This window comes from Neltuma alba, unplaced genomic scaffold (genome assembly GCF_004799145.2).
Source record: "Neltuma alba isolate B1F8T4 unplaced genomic scaffold, ASM479914v2 tig00007435_pilon, whole genome shotgun sequence".
Classification (NCBI taxonomy): domain Eukaryota; kingdom Viridiplantae; phylum Streptophyta; class Magnoliopsida; order Fabales; family Fabaceae; genus Neltuma; species Neltuma alba.
The window spans coordinates 1-13,931 of NW_021634782.1; the positions used below are offsets into that span (position 1 = coordinate 1).

The 13,931-nt window shown below is 34.3% G+C and overlaps 1 protein-coding gene and 1 pseudogene across 1 annotated transcript; both read right to left on the reverse strand.

Annotated features, from left to right (window-relative positions):
• Nucleotides 1–1,235: 1,235 nt before the first annotated feature.
• On the reverse strand, nt 1,236–2,982 carry LOC114752547 (BTB/POZ domain-containing protein At3g56230-like; annotated as a pseudogene).
• An 858-nt stretch (nt 2,983–3,840) lies between these two features.
• LOC114752549 (uncharacterized) lies at nt 3,841–4,705 on the reverse strand. Its single transcript, XM_028941288.1, has 3 exons — nt 4,527–4,705; nt 4,334–4,427; nt 3,841–4,242 (listed from the first exon to the last, which is right to left on the reverse strand). The coding sequence occupies exons 1-3, from the start codon at nt 4,570–4,572 to the stop codon at nt 4,077–4,079; spliced, it is 306 nt and encodes a 101-aa protein (XP_028797121.1). The 5' UTR covers nt 4,573–4,705; the 3' UTR covers nt 3,841–4,076.
• Nucleotides 4,706–13,931: the final 9,226 nt, after the last annotated feature.

The window sequence follows — 13,931 nt, forward strand, 5'->3', positions numbered from 1 at the left end:
GTGCAGATGATGGAACACATTCGCCAGCAGATTGCATCTTGGTTTAATGAACGCCAAGATATGGGAATGAGGTGGACATCGATGCTTGTACCATCTGCTGAGAAGCGGATTTTGGAAGCACTTGCTGATGCTCACTGCTATCAAGTGCTCCGAGCTAATGAAGTTGAGTTTGAGATTGTGTCTACAGAGAGGACGAATATTGTGGATATAAGAAGTCGAGTGTGTTCTTGTCGCGTTGGCAGCTGTATGGTTTACCTTGTGCACATGCTGCTGCAGCACTTATTTCTTGTGGGCACAATGCTCATCTTTTTGCCGAACCTTGCTTCACAGTAAAAAGTTACAGAGTGACCTATTCGCAGATGATAAATCCTATTCCGGACAAGAGTCAATGGAGAGAACTTGGGGAAGGAGCAGAAGGTGGAGGTGCCAAGGTGGACATCATAATACGACCACCAAAAACTCGTAGACCACCTGGGAGGCCTAAAAAGAAGGTCCTTAGGGTGGAGAACTTCAAACGTCCCAAGAGTTGTTCAGTGTGGTCGTTGCCATATGTTAGGACATTCTCAAAAGAATGCATGATGCCCTTTGACAACATTTACTTGTTTTTCCCCAACTTTACCTCTTCATTTTGTTGTTTTAGGTATTCAGATTTCTGAAGGCCAAATAGAATGAATCTAGTGTTTCGTTGTAATTTATATGTATGCCTTAAGCCACTATTCAGGGTAGCTTCGTGGCATTTCTATGTATGGATAGGGAATGATAGTGTTGCTCTGGACAGAATTATTTGTATAAAGCTGCAGCAAACATTTTTATTGTAATGTTCTTCTAAAGATGAATCTTCGAGATTGACTCATTTTTCTTCAATGATCAGTAGACGTCACTCATTGGGTGCCGTAAACGATATACCTTTACTCTAAGCCGCCCAAAGAGGAATAATCTCCGGCATCATCTATAATATTGTAGTCTTTTATTTGAAAATTATAATCTTGAATAGTGCCAAAAGCGATTTGCCTTTAAAACTCCACATAACTCGGGCATTTTTGAGGGAAGGAAAAAATCATCCAAAGCAATAAAGAGTCTTCCATACAGTTCTTGCTGAACGAAATTTTTCCAAAAGGAAAACCGAACAAATTATGAAGTGTGATGAGCTGAGACGATCATCATTTGACATTGACAGCCTTCAATGATTCCCTGGAAAGTTGCACCGTTAGATGAGGGCTTCTGTGCACAAGACTTCATCTTGAGGACAAAACTATCTCCTGAATGTTTTCAACTGAGAACTTCATAGCAGTGTCCTTCAACTTCTGGTTGGAACAGGTGTCTGCAATCTCCAATACATCAGGACATTAGAGATGCTTAGCGAATTCAGCATATGCTGCTCGCATGGGTTCTGTAAATAAGCAATCCCATATTATCAGCTGCCAATGACAAAGCAAATACATGCTTCCCCATTTTCTCTGGACCCAAGTTCCCTCTGTAGAGAAACTCCAGAAGACTCTCTAGCTTTGCATTCGCTTTGCATTCATCTGAGTCTAAAATGTTCTTGAAGACCTCTGACCTTGTCGCCTGTAACATCATCAAGTGCAAAATATAATTACCCACCACCAATTCATGAACCTAAACATATGTGTGTGTCTGCATGTATGTACTCACCAGAACTGCTTTATGGGAAGGTATTGGAGGGCCATGGTTGCCAGGAGTGACAGTTATATCAGTGTGGGTTTGTGATCTAAATGCATCAACAAAGCTTTCAAGGAAGGCTAATTGATGTTTATGTTCATTCATCTGATCCAACTGCTGCGTATACCATCTTTTAAATGTCGAAAGTGACTGCGCACCACAAATAATAATCTCATTCTGACTTAGCAATTGATTTAAATCATTGCAGAAATTATGACAGTATTCGATTATAACAAGGTTTGTGGAAACCTCATCATGATGTAAAATTGAACAACTGAAAGCGATGGACTTAGTTGTAAGCAAAATATAAGGCGTGAAGAAAAGAGCTTGCCTTACTCGAATTATGGGAGGGTGAAGCTGGAGAGGCGTTAGGATTATCCATTGTTTCATCAGATTCAAGCTTGTTCATCATATTAAGAATGCTCCTGGCTCCTTCATAGCAGGCCCCACATATGGTATTCCTGGGTGGCCTTAATGTCAATGGCATTGTTGTGCATACACAGCAATCCATCTCTGATCACTTTTCTTCTTCTCCTGCTTCTTCTTTCCTTGCTGTTTCTTAAAACCTGAAGAAATGGAAGTTCTAGTTCTGAATCTGCAAACACAATATATATAATATTTATTTCCAATATTGTTTCTGTTAGGAACTTGTGATTTCCCAACTCATTATCCTTTTACACGGACACAATCATGATTATCCTGTATGCATCGTCTGAATATTTTAGTTTGGAAGTCATCTGAAATGTCCAAACTACCCCTCACTTTCAATTTCTTAGCCTGAGATGATGGAGGGAGAGGGCAGACTGGGGTACGAGAAAAGAGAAAGCAGTTAAGAAGTTTGGTAGTGCATCTTTTTAGAGTAGTGATGGAGAAAAGTTGTTAAGAAAGCAGAGAGGAATATATAGAAGAAGGAATCAGACAGTTTGGAAGAAGACTTTGCAACCACTTTCACAGCACAAATTTGCAAGGAAACCATTATATATCCATCTATCTTTAACAACTTCTGTGTCCATTTGTTAATAATTTTGGGATCCAATAATAAAGCATTGATTAAGCCTTATTTATATATTCAGTATTCATATCACAATGAGGTCTTTGAACAAGGCCAACCTGGATAGTTAATTCTCATTTGAGGGAATAATTAGATCAACCAAACACGCTCTTATTCTTTTCTTTTTTTTCAAAAAAAAAAGGGACCGATAGCATGCATGCATGGATCAATAATATCTCTATGGATCATCCCCCAGGTGTCCAACAATATTGAATCCAGTTGAGAAATTGGTTAGCCAGGGGAAAAAAGTTAATGAAAAATTGGACGATAGGAAAAACCTAGCCCATCATTTGCTTAATTAATCCTTGCTCTTTTAAATATTATGTATTGATCTACACAATATTTTTTTTCAAAAATAAAAATAATTTCACAGAAATTATATAAGAACTCTACAATAAATGGTTGAGCTAAACAGAGGAACTAGTCCGATGCCAAAAGAGGGGAAAAAAAACAAAAACAAAGGAACTAGTAAGGGTATAACGTACAAACCTTATACTTTGAATTTCAAATAAAACCTGTGACCAGAAAAATAAAATAATTAGAGTCAATTATTTCACTACTCATCGATCTTTTTTTTTTTTTTTTTAATATTTTAAAGTGCAAAAAGAATCTTTTCAAACGCATAATTAGACCACCTTGCTTTTACAACAAAATTAATATGAGCTTCTAGTACGGTAAGCCTACTAGGCTATAAGGTATAAACCTTCTACATTGAATTTTAAGATATTTGGATTTTCCCTCTCTTGTGTACTCTCATGAGAACGGTGCTCATAGCATTGACAACTCATCCCATTTAGAATTTTAAATCATCTAGATTTGACCTGAATAATCTAAATGAAATGTTTTTAATTAGTTATCTTTAAATAAATAAAAGCATTTTTAATAAAGCGATAGTAAAAAGATTACTTTCATTTTACATTCTATACTTATTAAAATAATTATTTTAAAAAATTAAAAATTGAAAATATTAAATCTGGAGATCATATCTTGACGGTTCAAAGAGGATAAGCTTTGGAGTCTGGAGATGAGTACCTGACTCGGTTCTGTTTGTGTGTGTAATATATATATATATATATATATATATATATTCAAATGCCCGTGGCGAAATTCAATCACAAGAACACTTAATTAGGTTCAATGAGGTAATTATGTTTTAGGCTGAAGAGAAGAGCAAAACTTGCGAGAAAATTGTATCTGCATTATAAGAAGAGGGGGGGGGGGGGTTTCCACTGCATATCCAGAATCCATGCAGACTGATAGTGATAACTTATAAGATAACAAAAGCAACAACCATACAAAAATCACATGTGAAATTATTAGGGCGATGATGAGATAGAGCCTTGGATTAGAAAGGAGAAAGGAGCTCCCATTCGACCAACTTTCTGATATCAGAACGAGCAGTCTCCGCCTGTGGTTTTGGTGGCCGAGCATCAGAAGAAAGACGATTCTCATAGTAGTGATAAGCGGCAGCACTGGAGAGCACAGCCAGTGTTAATGCCTGAGCATGCATCCTACATCCAAAACCAAACCAACCCAAAATTAATTTCATCAAAGAAATTAGTTAAAAGTTAACAGAGCATAAGAGCCCCACCAAAATGTTACCTGGCATGAATAAGTCTGAGGCTAGGTTTCATAGCAGAGGTTTTGCGAGAGTTAGCCAGGAAGGATGCCCCTATTCCTGCGGCCCATACCGCCCCTGCAGTTCCAATCAACATCCCCATGAGTAAGTTATGTAATTTCCTTCACTGAGACAGAAGGAGAAAGACAGAAGGGTCGTGAATGTAAGATGACATACCAATGGAAGCGAGCTTGTGTTCAGAGACCCAGGAATGAACTGACATTTTGGCTTGTGTGCTGTAAATGTCCGGAAGGTGTTCGAAGAATTGCGAATGAGAGGCGACGAGTGGGAGTTTGGTGAAGTGGCATGCAAGGGGGAGATTGATTATTTATAGAACAGACCGTTGATGCTGGGTATAGCCCCAGGGTTCATTGAGAGTGTGTTACAGAGGGCAGGGGAACACTGAAAGCCCCCAAAACCAGAGGCTTCTCCCTTGGCTGGTTTTCTTTGTGGGTGGCAGGTGCGTTCAGTTCAGCTCAGACCATGTATGTGCTTTATTGTCAAAATCCCTTCTTTCTTTTCACTGACACAGGAGGCATGAGGTTCAGCGAGCCAATGGATTTATACTAGATAGTTGATTCTCACTTACTCTCAATGGCCGTCCTTGACCACGGAATTTTTAATAATATAACTCCTCTCTTCTCAGCCCCTTAATCTACATTCTTTAATTGGAAGATGCAATCTGTGGATTAAAAGAAGTGGTGGGCACAGCAATTTCCTAACATGGGTAAATGATTGATACACTTCAGCACGTGTCTTAGCTTTCATGTAAAGCTGCACATGCATGAATTTCCCAACAAAAAGGTGGGAAGAAATATTAAGAGGAGTAAGGGTTAAAAATATCATAAACTTATATAAAAAAATTTCACCCAAGGCTATAAATTTTTTTTTTTTTGCGCTTAAATTTACTAAGGTAAGTTCAAAAACAGCCCAACAATGATGAAGCCATTAAATTAAGAAAACGTCAGTTACTTTTAATGGTGAAACCCGCTATATTTTTAATGAAAATATTAAAAATACCCGTGATATTCTAATACTTTTATTAAAAAATTATATGGTATTTGGTGAATTTTTAGCATAAGTTTATGAGTATTTTTTAACACTTAACCTATAAACAAAATTAGTTTTTACAATTTATACTCTGTTTGAGATTTAGTTGCTAAATTTTGTTTTGATACGATTTAATCTCATTAATTTTAATTTAGTTGAAACTCAATCTTTTAATTTTAATTCTATAATTCAACTCTGTAATTTTAATTATTTAAAATTTTAGTTCATAAATTTCAAAAAATGTGTAATTTTATTTTTTAATATATATGGATGGATACTTTAAATAGTTAAAAATATAGTAACCATATGGATGGATATTTTCAAGATTCAAAGTTTATTTGCTTTGGAGCTATGTGCGGCCGAAACAGTGTCATGTCAAAGGAGCAACATCCAATTGCGTAAAAAGTTAAATGAACTTTTTTAATGAAGGCAGTCTCAAAAGTTGATTGAGAGGAACTTCACTGTGAATAATGGCCAACAGATTGTGAATTTCCAATAGCGGGGAAGTCAATTCTGTTTCAACAAATATAAACACACACGTAAATGCAACTAACATAAGCTTTTCACTTTTCACCCCCCCCCCAATAAAACAACTTGCATCATAAGCATTACTTGGCATTCTTATATTCGCTTCATCTCTTATATAAGTCTTAATTTAAAAAATTAATATACGCTAACAAAATATTTATAAAAATCTATGTGATCTCTAAAAGTTGGTTTTTTAATTTTATTATTATTATTGTTGTCAGAAAAAGAATGGGATGCGTAATTTAGATTTCATATACACTAAGAAAATATTAAAAGCGCTATGGTTAAACTTGCGAGTTGACTCTCCGAGTTTAACGTTTTTACGTTTTCAGCTAACAAAATCATGTCGATTCACTCTTAAACTTGTGATAATTGTAAACTTGATTAAACTTACGAGTTTATTTACCGAGTTTACTATTTTTACGTTTTTAACTTACAAAATTGTGTTAATTTATTCTTAAACTCATGCTAAATTTTTGAATTTGATTATATTTAGTGACTTTATATATGAATTTTATAAAAATTTCTTTGTTGAATGTGATAAATTATGAACATTGATGAATATAATTTTAATTATTTAAATTTAAAATATATTTAAATGAAATTGTTCTCATTTTTTATATATTAATTATTTGATTATATACTTTTAATACCAGTTTATTAATAAAAGTAAACTCTTATGAATTTATAATCTGAGTTTATATCATTATCACGAGTTTATTTAAACTCGTGAGTTTGACAACTTTGATTAAAAGAAATATGCATTGTATTTAGAGGGGGGAAAACTAAAAATTGGGACCTATATTTAGAGATAGACGGAATACCAGAGTTTGGTTTCTCTTTATTTTATATATATATATATATATATTTTCAATTCACCGTCACTATAATTTTAAATTTTTCAGATCAAATTTTAACTCACGAATTTATTTAAATTTGTATAAGTTATCAAAATTTGAATCCCCAAATATAATTCAAAGATCCTCCACTTCAGAAACATTATTGTCATACCCATGACAAAATCATGATGTAAGAAACCCGCAGATTTTGCACTATCTGTACTTCTCCGGTTCTTGATATAGGACCTAATTATTGAGTTAGTTTTAATCCTAAATATAATACCTATTTATCATATTTATCAATTTTCTTTAAATTACCCTTATAAATACTTTCTCAACCATAATTAAGTAGAAGAGGGAGAGGGGGTATTAAGAAAGATGATTATGGTGTTTTAGGAAAAATGTGTCACTTTTCTTATAATCAACTAACTTACATAACTTTCTTAATCTAATCAAATTAGTTAAATGGGTCTTATATTAAGAGCAAGAGGAGTTTAGTAGAGTATTTAAAGGAGGCTCACTCCGCCAATCTTTTTTATCCTACGGTTGAAATGAGTATATTTTCTTTTAACCATGAACTATATATATATATATATATATATATATATGGACACGACCAATCCACAAACAAATACAAGCAAGAAAGGAGTATTAATTGCCCTGGTGAGGGCATTAAATATTGTTTTAGAAGAAAGGAGTACAAACTTTAGGAGAGACAAAAAAAACGGGGGTTAAAATTTCATGTATTGCTCATAACTAGCTAACTCAGAAGTTTATTAACAGAAAAATATCTAATGAAAGAGGTTCAGCTAGCAGGTGGTATATAGCCAGGATGAGAATCCTGAAACTGGCATGCTGATTTGCTTTCTCTATATACTACGTCTGGTCCTAGTTATAAGAGTCAGTTGATTAATTTGAGGAGATTAAGGAAATAAGTTGAGTTAGTTATTTGTCCTAAATATGTGTTGTCTTTCCCAAAATATCCTTGCTAATCAAGTGTATTAACTAGAACTATCATTATTAGAAGGGCTATTTTGGAAAAAAATGTATAAATATAAGGGACAAAGTGGATTGTAGTCTTACATTTAGGACTAAAATAAAAGTCAAATAGGGTCTTATATTAAGGACCGGAGGTAGTAAAACCTTGCACGTTTCATAAATTCATCCTGATCATCCCTTATCCTTTTTTCATGAAGAGATGAATCTGTTCCAACAGAACCTATGTGTGAGCCCATTTCTGTGAGTTTACTGTCGAAGACTTGCTTCAGAACACAGCAAGCAATTCCTGTATTGCTTCTAAGCATATCCATCTAAGTATCTTCTGCCATTTATTGTTTCTACGCCCTGTCACCCTCTGAAGGCTGCCTCTGTGGCTAGCTCATCATTTGACTATTCTCTATTTTATTTGGCTTCTTCCATGTCTTTTGATTTGTCTCTGTGTTTAACAAGCTGCTACATGTCTTGGTCTGATTCCAGGATTTGGGTTATGTATTTGGCACTATTTATTCTCGTTGCGAAGTTGCAGTAGATGATGTTCTTCTGAGGGATCTGCGACAATTCCTTCTGCCATGTGTTTTCGTACGACGAAATGAGGAGAGAAGGAAAGAAACAGAGGGAAAATGATGCCAAAGTTAACTTATCTCATTCATTGATACATTGGAATAGAGGTGTTCACAGTGCTCGTTGGCCTGGTGTGTCCACCCGAGCTTAGGGGAAAAAAAAATCCTACCCAACCTGAAAAATTGAAACTCGAAAAAAAAAAAACACTTCTGGTTAGGGCTGATCACAGGCAGGGCCGGGGCATGGGCAGATACCTTGCCCTGCCCGGGATATTTATAATTATATATTATGATAATATGTAATATAATATAAGTATATTTATATTTTCAGTTTTTATTTTTTATTTTAATTCTTTCAAATTACTTCCCAACCCTAGCCGCCCCCTTCCCCTTCCCCTTCCCCCCCATTCACGACTTCCGCTTGGTCTCCCTCTCACAGTGTCGGCCTCCCGTCTCCCTGAAAGTCACGGTCTCTCTAATCTCTATCAGTTCGGTCACAACTCACGCCTCAGTTTCGCCTCAGTTTGGTCCCTGAGTTTTGCAACTCTTCCACTTTAGTTTTGCCTATAGAACTCTCTCCCAATCATCCCAGAACTTCAAGTTCCAGTACCACAAGCAGCCTCTCCTTTTTGGCCCCATCTCTGTCCACCTCATCTGGTACAGTAAGTTCTCTCCGTCACCTATTTCATCACCTCCCTCTCCTCCTCCAATCCCTCCACAACCCAACCCTCCGTCGTCATATGGTGGAAAACCATTCAGAAATTCTACAAGCCCTCGGTCTCCCTCAACTCACCATGATCGACTCCTCACTAGGATCTAGTCTTCACTTCGACTAGTGACAGTGAAACAGGAAGGCGCAAGCCAACCAGTCCGTCTCTCCCATCTCAGGTCAGTTTTCATTTCTATTTTAGTTGTGCTATTTTTCCATATTGATTTGCTTGTTGGGTTTGTCTGTTTACAATTTTGAATTCTATTTCACTTGCCTAATTTGGAATTTTGCATACCAATTGCAGAGTTATATTATCAGTCTTGGTCCAATTTGCATACCAATTTTGAATTCCTTTTGTTGTTTTCTGTTTTGCCTAATCCTCATGTGATGAATTTACTCAAATGCAACTCTGAATTTTGCTATAATCGTTTTAGTTTATTGCACTCTAGATTCAATCTGTTTCATCGTGGGTTTAGTTTATTGCACTCTATTTCATCGTTTTTTTATTCACTTGTTCAGTCATTTTCTTATATCAAATGGGTTTCATCGTTTCATCTGTTTCATCGTGGGTTTATTTTTAGTATTTGGAATAACAGAGTCATCTGAAATGAATCAATTATATCAAATGGTATATTGTGAGTTGTACTTTATATCAGTATTATTGTATCATTTCAAATTTCTTGCTATGATTCTGCTTCGATTCATTTCAAATTTCTTGCTATTTATGTATTGATATATTTTTAAAAAATGGTTTGTTGAATTATATGATACTGCAGCTGCAATCGATGATGAAACTTCTATTACATTACCATCCCCGACTGTTGGTGGAAGGTCTTAAGCTGCGTCAACCCCTCTTCAAACACCCCGTCTGTTTTGGATGATTTTACTTGATTTGGATTATTTCTGAATGATTTTAATGTGTCAAAATGTAGAATTATAAGATGTAATTTTTAGGTGTGGATAAAAATTTTTTGCCCATAACATGAGGGCAAGGCATCACTCTTTGGGTAATGAAACCCGCCCTGTTCAGCCTTGCCCATGCCCTGTCCAAAATGGTTAGGGCATCTATGGTCAGGTTGCAGCCCGCTCTTACTTCGGGCAAGGCATCGGGCAGGAGTCCAACCCTGTCCATGTGCACTCTTACATTGGAATATGCTTTTTTTTTTTTAAATCAGAACTGAACATTATTCCTATTAAAAAGTGTCAATTTTTTGTTCTAGAAACTACTCTCCACATCACCCCCCACCCCAGGAGAAGAATCTGAACTTTGAAGTTAAAGATCGGGTAAAGGAGTAATATGAAATATCCAAGCGTCTCATAATCCTTGTCTAGATGGGAAAGATTTAATGAATTAAGGCAATAAAGGGCCCGTTGTATTCCATAATATTGTGTTTTCTTAAAAGGAAAAAATTGCTCTTGCTCCTCTTAGACTAAATTAACCATATCTGAAAGACAGGTGAGAAATTTCAATTGTAAAATACAATATGTTACCTCTGATTTTAAATATAAAAGTTAATCAACGGTCATAAATATAATATTTTAATCTATTTTGTTTCTTAATTTTATTATGTGTTCTCAAAAATCTCCACTCAAGAGTAATTTTAAAAAAAATCAATATATATTTATTACAAATAATTAATTTAACTAATTTTTTTTATTTTTTTAGCACCTAGCATCGAGACAGTAGTATTTATAATTATTATTTGAATATGATTGAATTGGAAAAAAGAGTTGACTGTATGAATGCCTATGAAAGTGGTCCACTCACGACAACTTGTTTCCTCTGCTTTCTTTCTGGCCGGCCCATTCTTGCTTTAATTTACTTTTGTTTCCACCTCAAATCTTATCATTATATCTTCTTTCTTTCTTCCTACCCTCCCAACCAAACCCAAAAATGTTCCTTCCTCCGTTCTTCCTTCTCCGAAATAGCTACCTTTGCAATTTGTGGATGAACCGACCAATAATTCGACTTCTCATCATTTTAACCTATAATTTCAGTTGCCTATTTTACTTTTATCAATCTTATGACACGACACTTATCAAACACTTCTTAGTTCTTATGTATTAACCTTTTTATTTGATTTGATTACACTCACTCACACACACACATACACACACAAGTCTTCAACTTATGTTTTAGTGTAAAATCGATATGTAAAATATGGAGTGACATTTCTTTGAGAAAAACATACATGAGATTAATTTCATTGTAATTGACTTTCTCTTCCCCGTTACCTTGCCGTTGTGCGCGAGCTGGCCAATAAACTCCATGTCTCAATCTAACCCATAATTGCACTTGGCTGTATGAATCTTACCATACAAAACGCTATATATCATCAAGCCCTTTTTAGAGATAACGATTATCGTCAGTGAAAAGAATAATTAAAAAATAATAATGATTCGCAGGGAACCAACCAATCAAACATGTTCAGATATAATGTGTCCCGCCAAAGGATGGAAAAGGAGAACACAGATGATTTGAATCGTTAATTTGAGTCGACACTGAACTTTCCTATCAATATGCTAATGCCTCATTCATCCAATTGGCCAGCACAAGAAGAGACAACAATAGTGTCAATATCATTCAGTTCAATCCAACAAATTAAATTAACTTCTATTAGTTAATTATTATATATATCGTTCTTTGTTTTAAAGAACAAATAACCTGCTCATGAGGGTTTTCTTTCAGTAGCTTGGCAATATTGTACGTGAAAGTGATCGATGTCCAAAAGTAATCTCAGTGGCAAGGCACAACTCGTCGCCAATAGGCTGATAGATGGGGAAATAAGGCTTGTCTTATATATACTTTGCTTCGTTTCTTGTCTCTTTTGGTTTTGGATATATATAAGAGGTATTATCTTTATGTGCCGTTCCTGTTATGCAACAACTTATTCTTTATTCGTTTCCCTTCGCAATCTATTAATAACGTACAATGCATTCCTTGTATTGATTCCTTGAATGAAAAGCTATATAGTAGAACATTTATGATGAGGACATGCAGATCTTTTTTATTGTCACATCATTCGGATATTAAGATTGCAAGGGTAATGAAGCTCTCTCAATGATTTTATTTCCCGATTAGAATGATATCTCTCAACAAATAGCTAGAGGCTAGTCCTCTCAAGACATAGAGATAGCCGAAATGAGTTTTGCTTCTTTCAACAAAGTTATTTTTTATGTACGTGTTCAATCCCAAAACTTTATATTTGAGGAACTCAGTCATCTACCAGCTGTATCTGGTTTGTTGGTGCCCTCTCAATGAATTTATAATGCTGGAGTTAAAACTTCTAGCAAAGTAGGAGCACAATTGCAACAAGCTGAATTAAATGCTCATAATGGATAAAACATGCAGATATTTTCACCCCTCGGTTGCAAAGAGACATGATATACATAGTTTCGCTTCTAAGACATCAATATTTATATTGATGTTTACATTGCGAAATTCTGAAATTACAAAAAACCAATTTAATGTTTCTGAACTATAAAATTTTTGTTCAGTGAAACTTTAATTTTAAAATAATGATCCGCCAATTTTCAAAATAATTTTGAAGCTGAAAATAATTTTAATACTACCTCTAGTCCATAATATAAGACCCAATTGACTAATTTGGAAAGATTAAAAAAGTTATTAAATCACTTTAAACTATTTATATTCATCATTTTTTTTAAAACTAATTTACTTCACTTATAAATTGATACATAATCTAATGACACATGTAAATATTTTAAAAAGATCATTTATTATATGCTGTAATTTAGTAACTTTTTTAACTTTTTTAAATTAATTAACTGAGTCTTAATGAGGATTGGAGGAGGTAGTATGAGTACATCTCTAGTCTATAATCTTTATTATTCTTTTTTATGGTTATTTTGTTTCCTCATTATGACTGGTAACCGAGGCGTCAAGTAGGAACTATGCAAGTTGCAGTTGGAACAGCTGAATGAATGTGGATGAGTTTTCGGTGCTGGTTCAAGCATCCTTTGCTTGACATGCCTTCCCCTTTTCAATTAATCACAATTAAGGCGTTTAAAGAATCATAACACTGTATAGTGGATGTATAAAAAAAAATCGTGTTAATATAAACTTTGATCCTTCATGTTTGTCCTCATTTTGATATTGGTCTATTAAGCTTCAAATTATAAGTTTTCGTTTTTTAAGTTTTTTTTTATTTAAAACATTATTCTCTATAATCTAATAAAAACTTGAATCATTTTACTCTTGAGAAACTAAAACGTATGATTTGAAATTTAAGCAATCAAAATCAAAATAAAAACAAATCTGAGGAATTAAAGATTATATTAACCCAAAAAAATCTACAAATTTTCTTGATCAATATTATATCTACCTGTTTGTTTTGGTCACAATACTAGTCATTGATGGGACATATATATATGTACCTAATATAATTTTTAGTTTTTAAAACAAAATTAGAGGAACTACCACACTTCCACTTGGAAAAAGTGAATAACGTAACATACACCAGCCATTGGTAGGACACATCCCAAATGATTGAGCGATATATATACAATTTGGGACATTATACAAACATTTTAAAGACTTGTCTAATCGGATTAGCGTCACTTCAACTTGAATATATTAAATTAAACTAGCCCAATATCTCATGTTCATGTGTTTATAGCCAGCTATTTAGAATAAGTATGCAATAAATTGAAACGACTTTTATATAAGCCTTCCAACGATAGTATTTGTTATTTTGTATTATATATGGTATGTTAAATTAAAGGATGAGACGCTAAAAAAAAAAACTCTTAATTAAAGCTTTTTTAAAATATTTACCACTTAGTGTCAGTATCGATGGCCATATACATAATCATATTCGAATGAAAACTTCAATTATCTAAAAAGCTAAGTAAACGTGAACCATATACAGATGTT